We start from the raw sequence: 22,665 nt of genomic DNA, 5'->3' as shown, positions 1-22,665 counted from the left end.
ATAGCGTTTGAATTGCAAATATATGAAAAAAACAAAACTATTCGGCAACTGAAGACAGAATTTTCAGAACAGAAATACCAAGTGTCATTGCATAAATTTCGAAGCATTTGCAGAAGCTTTAATCAAACAAAATGAATCGATTTTTGAAATGGAAAGATACAATATACTAACTTAACCAAAATAATATAATGTAATATTTAAATTATTGTTTAATGAGCTGACGAAAAGAATGTGAGTAACTGAATGCACATAGATTTCAGAGCCAAAATGTTCGATTTGACGAGTTTATAACTAAATAACTGAGTAAACCGTTGTTGATGCAAACAGCCTATCGAGATGGAATTCTATCGGTCTCAAAATGCCTATAAACCTTTTCGGAAATCATAAGAAAGCTAACTCATCTTCTACAGAATCAAACCATGGATCAAAATCATCAGGTAATGGATCAGGTTCATCATCAGGAGTATCTGGCTTAGGATCTTCAGCAGCAACAGCATCATCAGCAGCAGCTAGCTCAGATTCTTCATCAACAGCACCAGCAACAAATAATGGATCAGGAGCATCAACAGCAGCTTCAATTCCAGTAGCATCAGTCATTAATCGTTATGTCATCTCTTCTGGCCAAACATGTGTTTATTATTAGATAATAACTTGAATAAATCCGTTTGAAATTACGATATCTTCATTTTCGTGACAAGCTGAATCACGAATCAACTGTAACAGTAATAAGTCTTCTGTGCTCCCAACCTTTGCTGGTAAAGTTGGTTGAAAGACTATAGATGGCAGAAGCTTTTTCATGATGCTTTGAGGATGAAAAAAGTTATGAAGAAAAAAATCATTCAGAGTTGAATGAGGGTTGAAATATGTTTTTTTGCCTTTTCTCATCTTCAGAAAAGGAGCTCGCATTGAGAGTGTCCCAACAACTGACTGAGCATTTGAGAGGGAGTGAGGAGAGAGAGACAGAGAGTTTAGAGACAAAAAGACGGAGATGATGATAGAGTAAAGAAAGAGCCAGGAAAAGTTTGGTGAGATGATAATTTCAGATGAAAACAGAGGAAAAACAAGAGAAAGAGAAGGAAAGAGAGGGAACACGAAAATGATAGAGAAGATGCTGTAATCAATGACATTTGTTCTGAGAAGCTAAAAGAGTTCACTTTATACAGTGTCCAGTGTTCAGGACGAAACAACACCAGAGAGTAAAAAAAGGTTGAAAGACGATCAAACGATTCATTAAAAGAGTGAAAAAAGAGATAAAAAATTGAATCGAAAAGATTAACCCAAAATTTTCATCATCGACTTTTTCATCATTAATATTTGCATCAATACAATCATCGCAAACAATACCAATTGCAATCTCAACATCAAACAAAGTTTGTCATTGAACCAAACAATCAACCAAAATATTTTACCTTTTTCTTTATCCAAAGTTTCATCATTACCTCAGCCATTATTGAGATACAATTGTTTTGCATTCTTGATCAAGTGCTTAACCAACTGTAAAAAAAAAGTAGAATTGAAAAATTGAGAAAATACAAAGTTATTGAAATTCTGTGGATTCACAAGTAATCTCAAGTAAACCTTTGAATCGTTAAAGTAAATTTTCAATAGTGAAAAGGTGTCAACTCTTTGCATACAACTTTCAATCAATCGTCAATATAATTGGTGAAATCAGTGATCAATCAAAGGCGAAATCAATGGAAGGAGAATCATTGAAAAGTATTAAAGGACATGAGGTATTTATAACAACGTTTACTTTCCTTTTCTGTAACATTTTTATCGACCCATAACAAGAATCCAACAGAATACTGTTAGTCTCAGTTTTTTCCCATTCATTGTACTCTCATGTCTTGCCTTTTTTCCCTTTACACCATTTCCACCATTCCCATCATCATCATCTTTATCATCCTTCCTCTTTCTTTTAACCTTTTCATCTTCCATTTCTTCCATCTTCATCCTCCTCCTTATATTGAGCATTTCAATCTTCATCTATGCTTCATCAGTAAAAATAGATGATCTAGTTTGGGTTGAATCTGGGTAACAAACCATAATCAGTCAAGGATAGGACAATGTTTCACATTTAATGGTCCAAATGGAGGCTTTTGATTAGCCAAATGATTGCTTTCAAAGTTTACTCCAAACACATGAATTAGAACAGATTTTTTAATTTCATTTTTGTTCCCTCAATTGTCGACAAATTAATTACTCTGTAAAGTCATTAATTGTAGCTGTCACTAGCTTATTGACTTTCCTTCACTTTGCTTTGCATATTTTTTTCTTCCAGTTTAATTTACATTTTGATTACTTGACTTTGATTGATACACCTTTTTGGATCATCAATAGATTCACATGCAATTTGTTGTAACACAATTTACAAGTCTCTTGGTGAATCAAGGCTCAGTGAGAATCAACAAATTCCGAGTTGTTTCGCCTTCCATTCCTCTGCATTTCAGACATTTTTTTTCCTGCTCTTCATACCTTTCAACCAAATCTCTTTTTCATTATTATTCTTGTAAATGTGATTAAGTTTCAAGACTAGGGAATTAATAAGCGTAATTGGATAACCTAATTTGGTTTACCTTTTAACAATCAATTGGATTGTGGTTGATGAAGCAAGTTAATAACAACATTAACCAAGATTAACCCGTTACACTCATTAGTATTGACTTAGCATAAGTTGCATTATTGGTTGAAAAAAAGATCAACATTTCTTTTCACTTTTTAATAGTTAACTTGAAATGCATTTTAAGACTTTTTTCATGCCATTTTCATTGTCCTTTTGTTGAATATCAAAGATTTTTGAGGGAAAAATGAAAGTAGAATTTGATGAACTGAGAAAATGATTGAAGAAAAAAAGAGTACTTTTCTTTTTCCATTCACAGAGGAAATTTCAAGTGAATTCAGGAAAAGGTTTGACAATGAGAAGTGAAATGAAAGGTGAAAAGAAAATTGTAAATTCTTTCATTCCATGACATTTCATGTTTGATTTGTTTCCACTTAAACATTTTCCTTCTTTGCGACTCTTCTCTCTTCAAGTGTACTTGCTAATGGAAAGATGAAAGTACCTTTATTCAATCGATTTGACTTGTGAAATTTACATGAGATGGAAATCAGGGAACAGGGTGGAAAAGAGGAGAAGAAGAAAAAAAAGATTGAAAATAAAGTGAAAATGAGTTCGAATTAACAAAACAAGTTGTCATCTTTTGTATGTTTTAACCTTTCTTGTCATCCTACTCTTGCCTACTTCAACTCAATTAGTTTCATGTTTGAAACAAATGAACAATGAACAGTTCAATGATGAGGTTTCTCATGAAACCAAGCAAAAGTCAGCAAACCAAAAACAGAAAAATATGTTTATCCAGAATCGTTTAGACGAATTGAATGGTCGAAAATTGAATCAAATTTCGAGTTCAATTGGCTGATTGACAAAAGCAGATTTGCAGGAAAACTGTCAATAATCAACTTGGCAGCTTGCAAATGTTAGCAATTAGTGCTTTTAACACGAGTCAATGTGAAACAATATTGTTCACAACCTCGAGACATTTTTTGACGATATTTTGTTACATTTGATGGAAACACTGCCAATTAGTTAGTAAACAGTAACTCATTAATCCGAGCAAATTAGGGAATTAGAATGGTTCATGACAAGCATGGACAATTAAAGATGATGATTGGTGGTTTTGTTGGCTTCAAGTTCAATTATTTTTCATTGTTATTGAGTCTTGAAAGATGACAATGTTGTGGTGAAGGTTTATTTCATCAAAGTTGAAAAATGTCATCTTGAAAATGGTTGGAAAGGTTTTTTGGTTAAACTCAATAAATGATAATCAAATTAGACCATTTGGTGATGGAAGACCACTTTTTAACTCATCTTTCAAAAAATGCTGTCAAGAGTCGACTTGAGATGAAACAAGTTTAGGTTAAATTTATTAGGCTAGTCAATGAATGGCTCTAGATTGTTGGTAAAGTTGATTTAAATGGTTGCAAGTGAAGAGTTTAAAATGAATTTTGGTGAATAAAACTCGTTGAAAGTTGCCATTGAAAAGACACTTTAACATGAAAAAGGACAAAATTTAATCAAAATTGTGACTTTGTTAATCAAAGCCACAATTGAAGCAAACCACTTATCAAGTTGTAATAGCAAACTATCGATCTAAGAAGCAAAGATACAGATGTTTGAGTCTGGAGTTCAATTAAATGGTCAACTTGGATGGAAACTGCGAATCAGCAAATAGAAATTTCCAAAAATTGAAAATCTTCTAAACCTTGAGTGGTTTACATTCAGATAATTTTCAGAGAGAAACTTTCACTTTCCATGTTGGCTCAGAAAATTGAGCAAAAATATTCAATTATAAGGGAATCCAGTGAAAGATTGAATCCAGTTTTCGATGGAAAAAAAGATTCCAGAGAAAGAAAAATTTCCAATAAATAAATGAATAAAATGTGAAAAGGTTTACAAAATTTTTGGCAACTCGGGCAAAGTTCTTGCAGATGAATGTTCAACAATCGAAATAATGAAAATCATTTGTATTGATTGAAAGTGACTTTTGAATGAAAGATAAATCCATGAAATGGATTCAACTAAATCTGGCCAAAGATAAGTGACTTGTGAAAGTCACACTTTTCAATCGTTTATACTGATTGGAATGAGTTGTCATTGTCATCATGACATTCCAATGGAAGAATTACGATTCATTGATGAATAAAAGAAATCATTTTTTTCTTTCTTCTTCTCTGTTGATGACTTTTACCTCGAGTTTATATGTTATATTACAAATAAAACAAGAGAAACAACTGAAAATAAATATTAATAGATGGAAAAAACGAACTGAAAAAAGTCTCTTGATGACAATTTAAATGGTTAAGGAGATGAAAAGTTTGCCAAAAATCCATTGAGAATCAACCATCAATCTTTATTGGAACCAAAATTTACCAGTTTTTCTGCACTTTTTTATTGATCGCCTTCTTTTTCCCTCTATTTACCTGGATGATTCCTTAGTTAATGGGTTTCACCTTCAAATGTTACATCCTTTATGTATTACTTTAAACCATTTCAACTGAATTCATGAGTAAACAGGAGAAAAGGAAAGAAGATGGAAAAGGAAAACAAAAAAGAAAACAAAACTCTCAGTTTACTCTTGATCTTCAAATTTCATTGTATCATCATCATCCATCGTTCATCCTCTTCATCAATAGTTGAAGCAAAAGTGAATGATGTTGATGAGTTAATGATGATGCATGTTTAACAGTTCAATCAATTGTTATTAAAAAGTGTGCAAAGGATAACAAATTAAAGTGTGAAAAATTTAAAAACGGTAACAGTAAATGTTAGTTGAATAAAAATATCATTAATCTTCAAGTCTTATGTCTTTCCTCTTCTTCATGGTTATTGTGATTGGCGAACTTGTTTCCAAGTAAAAATAGGTAAAAACAATCATTTTGTGAACAATTTCTCAACATGGTGAAAGATGATGAACATGGTGAACAAGATGTTGTTATCCTTTGTTTTCCTGTTTTCTTGCTTGTTTATCATTATTCATCTTCTTTCATTGTCTTCAATCAATGTCTAGGTTTTTTTCAGGTTTGAATTGAATTTCATTTTCTCTGGTTTTCTTTGGTTCCTCTTTTTTTCTTGTTTTGCCTTTTCTTATTCTTCTCCAGGTTTTGCACTCTATTTTGGAGTTTAAATGAAAACTGAGAAAATCCATTTGAACATGAAAAAACATGGTAAACAATAAACTTATCCAATGTCCGATTGTCAATTGAGTTGTGTGTTTGATGTGAAATGAACTCGCTTGGAATGATCCAGCAAAAATCAGTTTCATTGCTAAGCTCTTGTTGAGTTTCACCAGTTTGTTCAAGGTTCAAATGTTTACATCTTTTTTTAACACCTTTAATCATGCTTTGAAATTTCGAGTCCTTCATCTATCACTTGAAGAATTGATTTATTCAGCAAAATTAAATGGTCGATTAATTTTCAATATTTGAAGAGCCAATATAAGAATTGTTGGAGGAAACAATTAAGTTTATTTGGGTTGTTCAAAAATGGTTAAATCGAGTCTTTGATGAAGGCTGAAGTGAAATTTTACTTCAATATGTTTTCATGTTTATATTAATTTATTGTTTATTCATTGGCAGCTAGTCAATTATGGAACATTGAATGATTAAGATTTTGAATCAATTCAGTTAATCTGGATTATAAGACAGCAAGAAACAAAAGAAACAAAGGCAATAAGCTTTCATGGTAAAATCAGTTCTCGTTGGAAAGCAAATTTTGAATTCAATATTAATCGTTTATCATCTCTCTTCAGTTCTTACATCAATCAAAGATAATACATATTGACGAAGTATCAAGCCATTCAGTATCGAAACTGTTCCTCAAATACTCGAGAGAAAAGTGCTGAAGGTGAACAAAATCTATTTTATTATTATCTTTGCTCTTAGGTAATAATTAGTTTATGATATTCAATAAGTTATAAGATTATACTGATATAGTACGTTTACGGTTAACTTTTGCTGCAAGCAAATGTTACTATCAAGTTTGATCTCTAGTAGCATCAAGAGCGATTCATTATAACCTTTACGACCTTTACGACCTTTATAACCTTGAACTTGAAATATAGCAAAAAAAATACATGAGAAATTTGTATGGAGAAATTTCAAGTTCCTAGTTGATCTGAGAGCTTAGCATTAATAGTCAAAGATATTGTACAATTTTTCATCAATTCATTTTTTTGTAGACTCGGGAAGGAAATCAAATTGCAATGGAAATTAATATAAGCCAGGGTTGCAACTCAACTAATGTTAATCTAAATTCACATTTAAACGAATAAATGAAACCGTTGCTATAAAAACCAAATTTAATCATCGGAACGCAGCAAAGCGAAGTGAAGATTGTTACTCAGCTATGCCATTTTGACAATTCACTTTTTGGTTGCTTGTAAACATGTTAACAGACAAACCACTTTAAGAAATGATTTGCAACTTAGTATGGAGTTTTCTTATAAAAAAATATGTCAAGTTATATATATTGTTATGTATTGTTATTGTATATTGTTAGTATATTGTTATGTCAAGTTTAGTTATCGAAATATAGCTCAAAACCCTCTAAAAGTTAAAGAACGCTTGGAATATAATAATATTAATATAAATTATATGCGCAACGATTAAGCTCGATGTCGTGAATAATGAATCAGCTCAATTCAAGTCATCGCTGACCGAATTCGGCGAGCGATCGTCTGACCTAGATCTCATGATAATCTTCACCATTCAGCTTCAGTTTGATCACAGCTGGGAATGCATTTGATAGGCTATTAGTCACCTGATTGATCAACATAAATAAACTTACTTTGTTCAGAATTGATATTGTCAGCGCTCATTTTGAGAAATGATTAGTCAGCATGCAAATAACCACAATTAGAATTAGTATCATTATCGAAACTCACTCAAAAGCGCCAAAATTGTTAACCGTGAGCTTTTGCAGATTGAAGAAGCATAAGTTTTAAACCCTCAAGATCACTCAAGGTCCTTATTCGACCTTTAGATGAAATTTGAAGGCCATTTTCCGTGAGTTTCGAATGCTTCGGATAGGTTGATGTTTGCAACATGTTCATAACTAATGCAGACCAAAGGATAAAAGTGTTTCCATAACATTCAATTTTTATTCATTGCTCTTGTAAACTTTATTTCACACAATTAAACATATTTTCAAGAAATGAAATCGTAGCACTTTGCGATTTTAAATTCAAAATATTTAAATACTGCGAACTAGCAGATCAAAATAAATCAGTTTAATTCATTTTTCAGGGTAAACTGTAACTAATCCATTTTATTGCGTTGGTTTCAGTCAGTTAAAATGAACTAGTTCTCATGCATTTACATTTTTACGATATCACAAAACAGAACATTTTGAAGAATGGATAAGCGTAATGAGTTTAGTGTAAAATTCAACACATAATTTATGCATAACGAAAAATTGCTTGCTAAATAGTTCACCCTATTATTTTGGTCTTTATCCTTCTATGAAAAGATAATTTTCTATCAGAGAAATTGTTTTAAATTGATTTGTCCCAGACCCGACAAGAGTTTATTACAGACTGGGATTGTAGGAATACTAATCATGATCAACATGATAAAGAAATTTCCTATCCAGGAATTCCTTCTGCTAGAAATGAACCAAAAATTAAGTTTATAAAAACATTGGATAAAGCCAAGAATGCAAGTCTTTATTCAGACTAAATGCAGCATTTTTGGTTTAAAGATGAACTCTGTTCAGTCCCTGTAACAATAAAAGTCAAACTTGATTCTTAACATTCTATTGAGTTTCGTTTTTTCTTTGTGGCTCTGATAATTATTGATGCTCTGCAATCTCAGGAAATTGTTTATTCTTCTGGATAGACATGAATGTTGGAGCTTCCAAATGAACTTTACTCTCATGCTGAAAATACTAATCAAATCTGACGATCAACTTCTAATCATTTATTTTACCTTCAATAGACCAACATTTTTTTCCATCTTTCCAGATTAGTTGCAGTCAACTAAACACTGAGCAATTCAGAATATCATAATCATATTGAATGAACATTTTCTTTCCCTCACGTAAGTTTTCCATGCAATTCCATGAGTCTATTCATTATTGATAAATTGAGAAAAATTTGTAGAATAATTTTCCATTTTCAAATCGCAAGATTTGCCTTTAACAATTGTAAACATTTCAAGATAAATCTGGAAAAGTTAATGTTCTTGAAACCTGAAATTACTTGAACCTGAGTTATTATTAAAAGATAATTTGCTAACAGCTTGATATTGTAAACGAGAAGAGTGTTAAATCGATTATGAATCGGTCCATGTTTCACTTTAATTTCAAACTAATCTTGGATCCTTGGATGATCAACTGAAATCTGAAACATCTCTTGACTAATGTTACACCTCGAGTGTTGATTGAGTTGGTCAACAGCATCAATGATGTGAAAAACAGTGATTAAGAGGGCGATTTAGATGACGAGTGAAAAGGATATAAAGAGGATAAAGAGGAATGGCAATGGGAAAGGTAATTCAAGTGGCCAAGAGATTTGGAGTTGATCAGTTTCTTGGCCTTTCTTTTGGACACTTCAATGGATACAAAACTCAATTAACTTTAGTGCTTAATACTGGATAAGAGGAAGATAATGAAGAGGTTGGGAAGATGGAAAATGATTAAATCTGAAAACTAAAGTTAAACATGATTCAAGTAACTGGTAAACACTGCTTAGCTTATTACGATTAAATTGAATTGCCTTTCATTTTTCAACCTTTTTTCACCTTTTGCTTTCTCATTAGCTAAGTAAACGTTATTAAATAATCATAACGGTTCAACTGGTAAACTTGTAAATAATGTTAATCACCTTCCAATCGATTAATGGTTATTTTAGGTAATATTAATTAACCTTTTCAATGGCATTCAAAAGACTTGCAAGTTTTCTTGAAATGAAACTGCAATTAATTTGCCATTTTTTAGACTCTAATTGATGAATCCATAAGCATTTCTTGTTAAATTTAAATGCCAAGTTTCTTGATGGAAATGACAAAATCTGGTTGAATCAGATTTAGTGGTTCCTTGGGAAAAGTCTTGATCAATTGCTGTGTCTTCATTTAACCAGAATTGAAGCTTTTACCAGAAATTGGATAAAAATTGTTTCCAAAAAGTTGCTCATTTTCCTATTCCATCATCAAATTTCATTTCTCATGTTTACTGGTTTTTTGGTTCATTAAAGCAGCAAATTTGATTTTCATTCTTGTCTTGATTTTTCGAGCAGAAGTAAAGTTCTGAAATTTTTATTCAACCCTGGAATCATCATTTGTAACCTGAAAAGGAAATTGAAAAGTCGAAATTAATTTTTCATCAAAAAATTTGTTGAACCTGATAAACATTGCAAATGAAGTTTTCTTGTTTAATGTTAATTGATTGGGGAAAAGTGTCATTCAAATTAGAGCCATTTTCATTTGAATGACACTTTTCACAATTATCCTGACTTTCCAACAAATGTAACAATATTTGAATAATCTGGATAATTGTTCAATTGTAGAGCTAAAAATAGCTTTTTGTTTCCCTTGAATAGAGTTACATATCCATCACTCATTACATTTGGATATTACAATTCAATTTTACACTTTCCAATGATAATGTTTACTTGTTAATTCATTTCATGTCGTATTTAGGTTGACTTTATTTACAATAGTCAACAATTTAACTCATCATTTGACAATTTTTGTTCCTGTCATCAGGAAATTTTGTTAACCAGGAAAAAGTAGAAAGATCAAACAATAAACTCAAACAAATAATATCAAGAGAGTAAAATGTTAACAAAGCATAATTTTAACCCAACTAAGCTACTCTTGATATTTACTTATACAGCTAATTGTATCATCATCATTCTAGGTTCTTGTCAATGTTATACTTTGTGATTAACTTGAGTTTCATTCAGAATCGTGTTCAATGGTTAAAGATGAAACTCATCAGTTACGATAAATAATCGACATTAATATTAATGGTAAATATATTTGGCAGCAAAAGAGCTCAAATTTCGGATCGATACTGAATTAGGCTCATCTTTTGAGAAAAAAATTTTTCAATTTAAATGTTAATGAAACGATTTCCAGCAATTCATAACATCAACCTGAATAAATCTAGAAAATATTACAATGATATTGTAAGATTTCCGTTTTTATTACATTAAAACATTCCTTCAGTTGAATCCTTTATTGTCTGTGTTTTGGTTGAATTGTAAGGTGATTTAATGATAAGAATAATGGTGATGATCGGATGTGAGAAGAAATTATTCCATAGAACAATATTAAATCATTTTTCCTCTTAGAGCGTCAAATGTTGTGATATTAAATTAGGTTGACAATTGATATTATATTTATACCAAAGACAGCCTAATAAATAACCATTCACTAAACATTTAATGGTGTTTACTTTCAGTTTATTAACACACCTTATTATTTACTGTTGATTTATTTTCTTTCCACTTGTTTCTCTTTGTTTGATTGATTAATTTTGATCCGCCAACTCTACCATTTATATTATAACACTAACATTCAATACCATGCACCATGATATATTGAATCATAATAAATATTAGATGAAGGTTGGATTTAATGATTGACCAGGAAAACGGAATTTGTTGACCTTCCATATTACCAGGAGTGTTGTTCCGTTCTGGAGCTGGGTCTGGCTTTTGATTGTAACTTTGAAGTAAATTGTTAATCCTTTTGAATAGTCAATTCGTTTTCCATGTTCTGGTCTTCCTTTTTGTCCAATTGTTAAGACATGTATCAATGGACGCTTTTGCATTTGTCTGATAATTGGTGAAGCTTTGAAATTTACCACTAAATTGTATTTGTGTGTATTCTTTCTGTGATTCTGTCATGTTGATAGTTAATATATTCATTTATATGATAATGATGAAGGTTATTCATTTTTTTCCAATGCTTGGTTTCACCATGGTTGACTCAATTTGTGTTCCTCCATGGTTTCTCCTTTTGTCTGTGTTCATCATCTTTTCATGGTAAATTTGGCTGAATGTTTGGTAATTATGTTAGAAGATGTAATTTTATGACCATTTTGATCAAGGATTCTTGGGAAGGAATAGTAAATCCAATTATTCTTTCAAGTTGAAGTTGCATGAATCCTTTATTTGGGCTGGTTAAGATGTAATTTGTAAAAATGTAAAACTGGTGTAACCCCACTTAGGCAGGGTCAATATTTAACATTGATTTGATTCTTAAGAGAATTGCCATGTTGCCAGTTACACCATCTGTTGCCTGGTTAAAACCAACCCAATGTTATGCCAAAAATGGTATCATTTGATATCAGGTAAACTGTGATTAACGGGGTAAGACAAGAAAAAAATACATCAGTTACTATGGTGAAGTAAAATTGTAAAACATGTAACAAGGTTATGATTAATGAACTTACGTTCTTCTGCTCGTTTGTTTGCTTTCAAGTTGTCCTTTGAGTTGTAATACCAAATTGATGTTTGCTTTAAATCAAGTGTTACCAGACTAAAAATGGTTTAGTTATAAATAAATGTAATTTTGAATTATTTGACCTCAATAAAGACTAGAAAAATTATGCAAGGTTTGGTGGTAAGTGAAAAGGGGGGTAAAATTGAAGGAAAAACAGGTGACCTTTTCGGGATAACTCATGGTAGATGAAGATGGGTTATGTTTCTGCCAAAATTAGCAGCACTCGAACGTATAAATAAAAATCTTTCAAATAATAATCTGAAGAACTAAATCAAAATAATTTCCACCAAGACGTCCAAGAAGCAGGATGATGATGACGAAAATGATGAAGGAGGTTGGTTTCTCGGAAAAATAAAAGCAAACACGAGATGAAAAGTATTAATAAATCTGTTAATGATGTCTTCAGGTTAATTGAGGTTTAGACATTTTCCAACTTTTCTCACCATTTTACTTGTTAGGCCTCTAACAAGTCAGTCTTGGCATTTTTTTATACACAAAACACGATCTGTTGAAACACATGCTCTAATTATAAAAACACTTAGAGAAACAGGTTGATGAAATTAAAGGCAAATAGAGCTTATATAATTAGAAAAGGTAAAAAAGTCTTACGACTTCAATTAATTATAAAAATAGGTAATTTGATTACTCCATGTTGAGAATCACTTGCACCAATAATTGCTCAGATGAAGGATTTCTTTACATGATCCTTGAAGGATAAAAAGGATTGAAAACAATGGAAACAATAAATCAATTATGTTGAAAGAAATAATGAAATTAGATTGGTTTGGTATTAATTGATGCTATTATATCATCTGCTTAACACTCAAGTAAATTGAAATTGAATCAGACATTTCATTCAATTTTCATAGGATTTACCGCCAATTCTTTTTACTCACGCCATCTAGCGAATGAAATAATGTTCGTTTTTGAAAATTGTTTTCCCTGTTACAAGATTCACTTTCATTTGATGATTGATGATTAAGTTTCAGTTTGTTTGATTGTCTATTGGTTAGTTTTATTAATGAATAATCCATGGCCAAAGTATTCACAAACTGCTCATGGAAGTTCTGTAGCCAGATTAATGTAAAATCAATAATGAACTTTCTAAAATTGTCATCAATTCCAATTAAATTTGACAATTTCTAGTAATTATTGTTCATTGGAATAGCTGGCTTCTCATCTTTAACTCTACAAGATTGTCATCAAATGGATAATTCAAAAGCTTCAGGCCAAATGATAATATAACAGTCTGGTGATTCTGATTGATTTTTACCAGTTACTCCTTTAGTATTTTTCAAAATCCGACAAAATTTCAAGTCTATGTTGAGACTCGTAATTGTTGAGATTTTACAAAGAGTAAATATTTGTGTGAATAATTGAACGTTGGTAATGATTTTTCTTCAAATTACTTCAATCTTTTCCATCTTCACTTGTTAAAGTCCGTAAAAAATCATGTACTCACAATTATCTATTCATAAATTCCATGGATGCATTAAGATGGAAATATAATTATGATTGAACGCTATTAAACAATAGAAATTGATAAATCTTTGAATAGGAATCATTCAAATGGCATTAATAATAAAATTTCCCGCTTACGGTTTGAGCAGGATGGTGAAAATGGTGAAATTAAGAGCAATAGAGTGGGAAATTCAGGCAAATACAAAAAGCGGAAAATATCAAGACTTTGATGATTCCAGTCACTATTTTTTAACTACAATTGAAATGGTAATATTAAGTAAATGTCTATTTATCATGCATAATCAGTGTTCGACAAGAAAAATAGACTGAAAAGTACAACGGTTAAAGTAAAGAAAGACATGAGGATGGCAGCAGGTTTGATTTACTTATTTTGGTTGGTTGTGTGTTCAAGTGAAGTGAAAGTTGGTTGGCATAATAGTGAACATTGTTAAAGAAAGAAAAACGAGTTTCCTTTCAATTATTTTATTTGTAATTATTGTTATCATCTATTATTTTATCAAATTATTGTTACCCTGTTGATTCCCAATCGGCTCTATTATTCATCATGTTTAATTTAATTAGTTTTATCTTCTATCAATATATCCAGTTAATTATAATTTGATTGTTGAGTTTTCCACTGTTTCCCCTTCCTTCCTTACTTGCCTATCTTTGCTTCTACTCTCTTACTTTGTATACCCTTTTCTCATTGCTTTTTTGATATTTTCTCTCCTGGCATTTGTTTTCTGGTATTTTTTTACCCATTTCTCGGTTTGTTATTATCTTTGACCGTTTTGGACTACCATTATTATCAACTTTACTAGGTTCCTGAGGCCTTGTTGCTTTATCCATCTTTCAAGGAACGACAAAAAAGACGAATGAGTCTTCCCATAGGAAGGTTGACCACCGGTCTTGAAAAAACCACCAACCGAAGTCGGCGTAATTCATCAACATCCGTCTCTTCATCAGCTTGTAAGTATTACTTTTCCACTATCTCCATCATCATTAATATCTCCTGAGCCTCATTCTGATATAACATTTAGTTGAAGAAATCTATGTGTAGTTCAAGCATCACCCATGCATTGATTTTCACCAAAACAGCTGATGTGATAACAACTGACCATTTTTTTGTAAATGGGTTATTTTGACTTGGATTTATATTCATGAGAACTTAAATAACGTTAATATAAGTACTAAAGATATTCTAGATCATCATGATCGCTTATTGTAAGGCTATCAGTGCAATTTTTTTTATCCTCATCTATTGAGTATCTAATATCTGATAATATTTCGATTATCATGCATTTGAATTCTTCATTGCTTTTCCACTGTGGTCATTGAAAGTAAAAGTTGTAGTCTATCATTGATTCCCACTCAGTAAACTGAGTAATGGTAATTTAGATTTCTCATACAAGTATTTTCCGGTTATGACTATCATTTTAAAAATAGCTTCCAAGTTACTTCATTTATTGATTGCTTCTATTATATTCAATCAGTTTTTCATTTCTTTTTCTCTTTTCTCTTTTCAATTCTTCTCTTTTTACAGCATCTTATACAGAATCAAGCTCGGAAGATGAAACCGGAACCTCTCCTCGGGATAAAGTTCAACGAACCTCTAAAGGCTTCACTGATTTTTGTGTCAAAAACATTTCACAAGCCCCGTATGGTCGCAAAGAGATCGAGATGGCTGAACAAGGTTTGTTTTTTCAATTGCAACAAATTGTTTGGAGATTTGTTGAAATTTGAAAAAAAATTCATTCGTCAATTCAAATTGATTTCTCTCTCATATTAGAGATGCCTGGTTTGATTGCCTTGAGGAAACGAGCTCAAGATGATAAACCTCTGAAAGGAGCTAGAATAATCGTGTGTACACATATTAATGCTCAAACAGCGGTTAGTAACTCAAATCATGTTCTTATTTATAAAGCCATTTGTCTTCGTTTATCTTTTTAACTTATTTATGTGATAATTTATTTTCTTGATTTACCGTTACAATGGCTCATTTTTCATAACTAAAAATAGTCAGCTTAGATTTTTTTGTTCATTTAAACAATCAACCATTTTTTTCTACTTTTAGGTTCTTGTTGAGACTCTGGTGGCCTTAGGAGCCAGTATACGATGGGCTTCATGTAATATCTATTCAACCCAGAATGAAGCTGCTGCTGCAATTGCTGAAGCTGGTAAGCTAATTATATAAATTATTTGAGCATCAGTAAATCATGAATTTTTTACATTGACAGGAATACCTATTTATGCATGGAAAGGAGAAACAGAGGAAGATTTTTGGTGGTGTATCGATAAAAGCATTTCTTCTGAATCATGGCAACCAAATATGATTCTGGATGATGGAGGTGATGCTACTCATTTGCTAATTAAAAAATATCCAGCCGCATTCAATTTAATTAAAGGAATTGTGGAAGAATCTGTTACTGGAGTCCATCGATTGTACCAACTTTCAAAAGCTGGTAAACTCACTGTTCCAGCAATGAATGTCAACGATTCTGTAACAAAGACCAAATTTGATAATCTCTATTGCTGCCGAGAATCAATCCTTGATGCGTACGTTTTCAGAATTTTTCATAACTTCGATTATCTAGTCTGTTGAACATGATTCACAGATTTGTTGAAACAACTTTAGGCTAATAAGTGACAGACAGATTGGAAAAATGAGTGATTTTGTTTTCCTATCAAAAATTCAACCTATCTGTAAATGAAAAATTAACCTTATTTAAGATTGATTTTCATTCATGATTGTTAGTTTTTGATTGTATGTAAATTAAGAGCGTCATGTTCAACCTTCACTTTCATTTATATTCACTATGAATAGATTAAAACGTGCAACCGACTGCATGTTTGGTGGGAAACAAGTCGTTGTCTGTGGTTATGGTGAGGTAAGCTAATCAAACTTCCAATATCACACTCATTCTTAAAAATTAACCTCATTAACCTAATATTGAACTCTATTCTCATTTCATTGATTTTAATTCCATCAGGTTGGTAAAGGATGCTGTTCAGCATTAAAAGGAATGGGTGCCGTTGTTTATGTTACCGAAATCGATCCAATTTGTGCACTTCAAGCATGGTAAGATACCAAGAAATAAAATACAACAAAAGAAGGAGACATTTTATTTTCTTAATCACACAAATAGATTGATTTTTCTCTTAAAACCTTTATGATTCAAATTTAATAACTTCCGTTTTATTAATGTTTTTCCATTTTCTTTTATTTGCTATTTTTACATAAAATGGCTATTTAGTATGGATGGTTTACGAGTTGTTACCCTTTCTGAAGTCATTAGTAAAGTGGACATTATTATAACTGCCACTGGAAGCAAAAATGTAGTTACCCGAGATCACATTGACACTGTTAAGTCGGGCTGTATAATATGTAATATGGGTCATTCAAATACCGAAATTGACGTGGTGAGCCTTCTAATCCATCATTTCACATTCATTTGATATTGTGTTCAATATTTGTGTTCACAAAAACCAGTTGAAAACTAAATTGGTTATTGATTAACTGTTAACAGTGTAAAAATTTTCAATCAATCCTTGTCCCGTGCCAATCATTGTTTGTGACTTTATTAATCATTACTTTCAGTTACATGATGATTATCATTATTGTTACTAAAAGATTGCTTGATTGAACACAATAACAATGTTAGTTTAGATCAAAAAAAGAGGAAAGCCTTGAAATTAGGGTTAAAGCTTGTACACTTTATATTGTTTATAACATTATTTCAGTGGTTGCTTAATTGTCACACCTCAAGACCCTAAATTCAGTCAACTGTAAATCATTAATAGTATTCATTTTCATTTTATAATACAAATAATTTATACTGAGTAACGTTAATTTACTATCAAAGGTTTTAATACATTATTGAGATATTATAATACACTAATTTTCATATTCATCATTTTGATAACAAAAAAGATCTTACAATGTCTATTTCATAGTAAAGTGCAATTTAGTTAAGGGCATGTTATTTTCACTTAACTTTCACTCATTTTTTCTCTATAGCTAATAATGGTTGAAAACTTACAAAAAAACGTTAATTGAAAAGTTAATTATTTTTTAATCAATGCTCACTTTACTTCCTCTTTTTTATCACTTTTTAATTAACTGTATGAAAATAAATTAATTATCTTATACAATATACTTTACTAATTTAATTTTTCTTCTCAATTTTGTCATCATTTACAGCAAAGCTTAAGAACTCCGGATCTTACTTGGGAACGAGTTCGATCTTCCGTTGATCACATAACTTGGCCTGATGGTAAATGGATTATTCTAGTTGCCGAGGTAATTGTTGCCTTTTGATGCCTTTGTTTACCTTCTGATTATCATTTAATTATTCTGTAATAACCTTGAATGTTTTCCCTTCTTTGATTACTCATACAATTATTTAATGATTCTCTTATTATCTTTTAATTTCCCTTTTCTTCATGGTTATCAGGGACGCCTCATCAATCTCAGTTGTTCGCGCGTTCCATCATTCGTCGTTTCCATTACCGCTGCAACTCAAGCCTTAGCCTTAATTGAATTATACAATGCTCCAGCTGGAAGATATAAATCTGATGTTTACTTGCTACCCAAGAAAATGGGTAAGAAATGTGATCACAAGTTATTGGCGATAATACGATTACTATCATCACAAGAATTAGTTAGATTCATAATTCTTTACTCTCTCAGCCTTTTCTAACATGGTTTCATTCATCTGTTAGACAAGCTATTTTGCATTCAACACACACTTCATCTTATATTTTAAATCTTAATTCTTGTAATATTTCTGTTCTATTTTAGTTTAGACTTCATTTTTTAGCTCACTTCTGTCAGTTTTTTCAGTCACTCAATTTATTCGTCTATTCTGTAAGAAAATGCCTATTCTAATCCATTGTAATCTCATGGATTTTGCTAATACTTGCAAGTCTACTCTCATGAAAATTTGTCCTTGTAACAATTCATCAATCTCAATTGTTTTCTTTTCACAGATGAATATGTTGCTAGCCTTCATCTACCCACTTTTGATGCCCATTTAACTGAGCTTTCTGATGACCAGGCCAAATTTATGGGTCTCAATAAAGCTGGACCATTTAAACCAAACTATTATCGGTAAATTTATTCATTTAAATAAACCATTTCTTGCCTGCTCTTTTAATCTTATAACTTATGTGTTATGTGATTTACTAATGATACTTTTTTCTCCCGTTCTCATAGGTATTAGAAGTATAGATAATTCAATTGAAAGATTAATATGTTTTTTGGTCGCCCTGGATAATAATTCCATTTCATTCTACATCAACCATTCCTCATTTCACTGGAAACGAAAATGGATTTTTCACTTTAATCCATTAAACAACCTCGTTTACAAGGCTAATTACAACACATTATTACAGGGAAATCAACGTCACTGTCAAAGCTGTGAAAGCTTTTTCAATTAATCCTACGAACATTTAAACAGAGTTATTCTAATATTTATATATACATATGCTTAGTCGACAAATCAACCGAAAGATTTAAAAAATTATAAGCAAGATGAACGAAAACTCTTATTTCCAAAAAAATATCCTGTGATAGTATATTCAAAAAAGAGTCATGTTTCGCTATTAGATCAATGACAATTTTATTCATTACTAAATTAATTTTCTCTATCTCTTTCTGTAGTTCTATATTTCACATTTCTTTCTATCTCAAATCATCATTTAATCGTCAATCAACCTGATCAGGGATCATACCTAAAAGATAATCTTAATCTTAGGTACACTGAGTAGTTGAATGTTTTTTGTCTCACCAAAACCACATTCACCTCTATCTTCTCGCACACAATTACATTATTTTCCTCTCATTTTTTGAAATTATGTTTCATTTAGTTTAATAAGGTATCCACCCTGCAGGTTGATGATGATAAACTTTCATGTCATTTCAATGACAGAAATCATCTCGAGATAAATGGACAGTTTATCTCAACTTTAGACTTTCATAATTTAATCATTTTGACATCTTTCCATGACAATATCACTATATCTTGTCATTTTTATGCAATGGCAATTTTTCAACTCTTCAGAAAGCAGTACTGTGTCTTTAGATTTGCCTAACATGAAACAACCGAAAAAAGCAAGAATTTTTCTCTTCTTTTTCCCCAGTTAATTCAATTCATAATCTTCAACTAGATTTGCCAAAAGTAAAATTCACCGAAAAAAGAAACTGTCCATAAAAATCTCAATTTGATTTTGATTCAACGCTAGAATTCCAGGTTTATTATGTATTTACTTATCAATTGTACACCAGTTACCCTTCACAAGATTTAATTCACCTTTAAATTAACCTTTTTCCGATCATTCTGTTGTTTTTTCACGTTTAGTTGTTGAATTTCAGTTGCAACTTGATTTAGTTTCAATTATTTCTCTCATCTTGCTTCTTCGTGTTTTTTGCTTAACATTTTGCATTACTATTTGAGTCCATCCTTAAAATGATAAATATTATTGTTAATGTAATGAATCTCAGTCAATTGAATCTTTTTCATTCGTTAATCATCACTTTTTTGTTTCCTTCTGTACCAACAACGAGAACTGAAATTAATGGCCAATCTTGATATACAACTAACCATTGGACATCAAACACTTTGTCTTTATCATCAACTTTCTCATCATCATCATCACCAGTGATTCAATATAAATTATATTTTAGGTATCAAATTAAATTCATTTCTAGTACATGCATAACCATGTATTGGTACAATCTGTTTAGTCATTAATATTAATGGTAACAATCTGATTCAGAAATTAACATAACCAGATTTTAAATATTAAATGTTTCTAATCACTTTCTATTGTAAATTGGGCAGCGCTTCTTGAAACAAACAGCAGAAACAGTCAACTTAAATGATAGCAAAATTGGGTCACAAAGATATTGATTTATTTCGCATTAATAATTTACTAATCACTGTCTTTATTTGTCCTTTTATAATCACGATTATCAATTTGTTTCATTGCAATTTATCCCACAAAATAGAAAGACCCGAAAAAAATGAAAAGATCATGAAATTTGTAAAACTATAATCAAGCAGCCCAATAAGCTTTTTAATTGTTGTAATAATATCAATTGTATTCCAAAGTTATAAACAAATCTCTTTCTTTTTTAATTGAAAATGTTAAATTAAACAAGAAAATGGATTTAAATTAGTGTAAATGTAATATTTGACAAGAATAAAGTAAAAGATTCAAAGCAATCAAACTTGAATCAATTGATTACAATTGTAACTATAACAAAACGTCAATAGGAATTGTAAACATTTCTTAATAGCCATAATACAATTTTATAATGGTTAAGCACCAATTAAATCAATATAAACATGGTAACCGTTCACTTGGGTATTATGCGATCGAGAGGCAATCAGTTTTTGTATCAATTAACATCAGTTACATTTGGAGTCATAAATTACGGCTATTTGTATTATTTGATTTTAGATCCGTTATTATACCATTTATGATCATTATTAATGGTAATCACACTTAGATTCTTATTGTTTATCGACAGTTTATTTTAAAAAGATGATCACAGTTGTCTATTTGGTTAATTCAATTGCTGTATCTTTGCTCGTTGGAAATGATTTACTTAATTTTCCCATTCATTTTGCTTTCTCTGCATCTCTCTCCAACTCAATCCATAGAGTTATCTGAAAATGAGCTGGACTCTTACTGGACAACTTATAAGGTAAGAAATTTAGCTTTTAATGTTCTTTAGGTTTTGTTTATCATTTTTTTGGTTTGATTATTAGGTTAGACATGGTAAAAATTATTCATTCTCGGCTGATGATTATTTCCGTAAATATGCTTTTGGAATGAACCTGAACAAGATATTGAAACACAACACTGTTGCCGATTTGGGTTTGAGAAATTTCAAGCTCTCTTTGAATCGATATGCTGACAAAGTAAGTTTAACAATATGGATCTACGACATTGTGTTTATATGTTTGATGCTACATGTACTTTTATTGTGTCAACTGTCTTGATGCTCATCTGAAGTGGTCGAGTTTCTGTCTCTGTGTTTGGATGTTTTTGTTTGAAGTTATGCTTCTAAATCGCTGTGTGTCATCTAAGTGTCGCCTTGAAGTTGGCTAATCATTCTTTGACTACAATTAGACTACTGGTGAAATGGTTAAACAAAGGACTGGCCTTTCCTCAACTAGCCTGAAATCAGCCCAACTCAAACTTTTCAAGCCGAGGTTAACTGATGCCAATGTCACCAGTGACAAAGGATCTAGTTTTGACTGGCGTACACATGGGATTGTAAACCCACCAGTTGATCAAGGTGAATGTGGTTCTTGCTGGGCTTTCGCCACAACAAGTACCATTGAAGGACAATGGGCATTAAAAACGGGCCAGTTAGTTAATGCATCTGCTCAGCAACTGATTGATTGTTCTTGGTCTAATGGGAATGAAGGTTGTGGTGGTGGTAACATGCTTGGTGCTTACACTTATCTAGCTGATGAACCATTTGTCGATGCTACGGATTATCCTTATTTAACTAAAGATTACGTGTGTTTGGACCAACAAGTCAAGCTCAAGTATGGTAAAATTCGTACTATTGGGTTTGTTACACCTCTCGATGAAACTGAACTTGCTTTGGCTGTTAGAGAGATTGGACCCATTGCAGTGGCTATTGATGGTAGCTCACCTTATTTGACGTTTTATTGGGAAGGAATCTATGATGATGATACCTGTACAAATCAAGTTAATCATGCTGTTACCCTGGTTGGGTTTGGGACAGATTCAAATGGAATCGACTATTGGATTGTCAAAAACAGTTGGGGAGCTGATTGGGGTGATAATGGATATTTCAAAATGAGGAGAGGTGTTAATATGTGTGGTGTTGCTGAGATGCCAATGTATGCTAATTTTTAACTACGAAACATAATAATGATTAATGCTGTAAAGAAGCATGTTTATTTAGCAAAAAGAAGTTTCTTTTTTAAAATTTTATTAACTGACTGTTAACTTTCAATAGAAAATTTAAATAAAAAGTAAAAAATAATGCATAAATTGTTGTTTATTAATTGTTTCAAACTGTTAATCAACCTGAAAACTCTAGTTTTGACAAATTCATAGATGGCACTACTTTATATTGAAGATTAAAATTGCGCTAAAATTAACAGCTGGTTAGTTTAAATTTTCAGTGAGTGTATTAGCAATTTGTGTTAA

The 22,665-nt window shown here is 31.2% G+C and overlaps 2 protein-coding genes and 2 long non-coding RNA genes across 5 annotated transcripts; 2 read left to right on the top strand and 2 right to left on the bottom strand.

Moving 5' to 3' along the window:
- Window positions 1-886: 886 nt before the first annotated feature.
- On the top strand, window positions 887-19,116 carry LOC107363586 (S-adenosylhomocysteine hydrolase-like protein 1). Its single transcript, XM_015930823.3, has 13 exons — window positions 887-1,733; window positions 14,289-14,436; window positions 15,011-15,160; window positions 15,257-15,357; window positions 15,542-15,644; window positions 15,705-16,023; window positions 16,292-16,355; window positions 16,458-16,546; window positions 16,722-16,887; window positions 17,669-17,767; window positions 17,922-18,069; window positions 18,457-18,577; window positions 18,683-19,116. The coding sequence occupies exons 1-13, from the start codon at window positions 1,695-1,697 to the stop codon at window positions 18,687-18,689; spliced, it is 1,554 nt and encodes a 517-aa protein (XP_015786309.1). The 5' UTR covers window positions 887-1,694; the 3' UTR covers window positions 18,690-19,116.
- LOC149093697 (uncharacterized) lies at window positions 9,479-11,113 on the bottom strand. Its single transcript, XR_016198389.1, has 2 exons — window positions 10,974-11,113; window positions 9,479-9,840 (listed from the first exon to the last, which is right to left on the bottom strand). It is a non-coding gene; the product is annotated as an uncharacterized LOC149093697 (long non-coding RNA).
- Window positions 11,646-12,830, bottom strand: LOC107363589 (uncharacterized). 2 transcript variants are annotated; one of them, XR_016198386.1, is made up of 4 exons: window positions 12,450-12,830; window positions 12,169-12,393; window positions 11,957-12,042; window positions 11,646-11,859 (listed from the first exon to the last, which is right to left on the bottom strand). It is a non-coding gene; the product is annotated as an uncharacterized LOC107363589 (long non-coding RNA). The 2 variants fall into 2 exon arrangements; XR_016198387.1 differs by having other exon boundaries at window positions 12,169-12,348; window positions 12,450-12,728.
- A 1,934-nt stretch (window positions 19,117-21,050) lies between the features above and the next one.
- Window positions 21,051-22,506, top strand: LOC107363588 (cathepsin L). Its single transcript, XM_015930826.3, has 3 exons — window positions 21,051-21,178; window positions 21,243-21,395; window positions 21,607-22,506. Exons 1-3 carry the CDS (start codon window positions 21,071-21,073, stop codon window positions 22,366-22,368), a joined length of 1,023 nt encoding a protein of 340 aa, XP_015786312.2. The 5' UTR covers window positions 21,051-21,070; the 3' UTR covers window positions 22,369-22,506.
- The last annotated feature ends 159 nt before the right edge of the window (window positions 22,507-22,665 follow it).

This window comes from Tetranychus urticae, chromosome 2, assembly GCF_039701765.1.
Source record: "Tetranychus urticae isolate SD_2017Ah chromosome 2, NJAU_TeUrti_SD_1.0, whole genome shotgun sequence".
Lineage (NCBI taxonomy): Eukaryota > Metazoa > Arthropoda > Arachnida > Trombidiformes > Tetranychidae > Tetranychus > Tetranychus urticae.
The sequence above is the reverse complement of the archived record's forward strand: the minus strand, read 5'-3'. Positions and strand labels throughout refer to the sequence as shown.

Bases quoted from the DNA above. Each gene is read 5' to 3' on its own strand.
- LOC107363586 (XM_015930823.3), top strand. From the start codon at position 1,695: ATGGAAGGAGAATCATTGAAAAGTATTAAAGGACATGAG. The intron at 15,645-15,704 runs GTAAGCTAATTA...TTACATTGACAG, and splicing joins TGCTGCAATTGCTGAAGCTG to GAATACCTATTTATGCATGG. The intron at 16,547-16,721 runs GTAAGATACCAA...ATGGCTATTTAG, and splicing joins ATTTGTGCACTTCAAGCATG to TATGGATGGTTTACGAGTTG.
- LOC107363588 (XM_015930826.3), top strand. From the start codon at position 21,071: ATGATTTACTTAATTTTCCCATTCATTTTGCTTTCTCTGCATCTCTCT. The intron at 21,179-21,242 runs GTAAGAAATTTA...TTTGATTATTAG, and splicing joins CTTACTGGACAACTTATAAG to GTTAGACATGGTAAAAATTA. The intron at 21,396-21,606 runs GTAAGTTTAACA...GACTACAATTAG, and splicing joins TGAATCGATATGCTGACAAA to ACTACTGGTGAAATGGTTAA.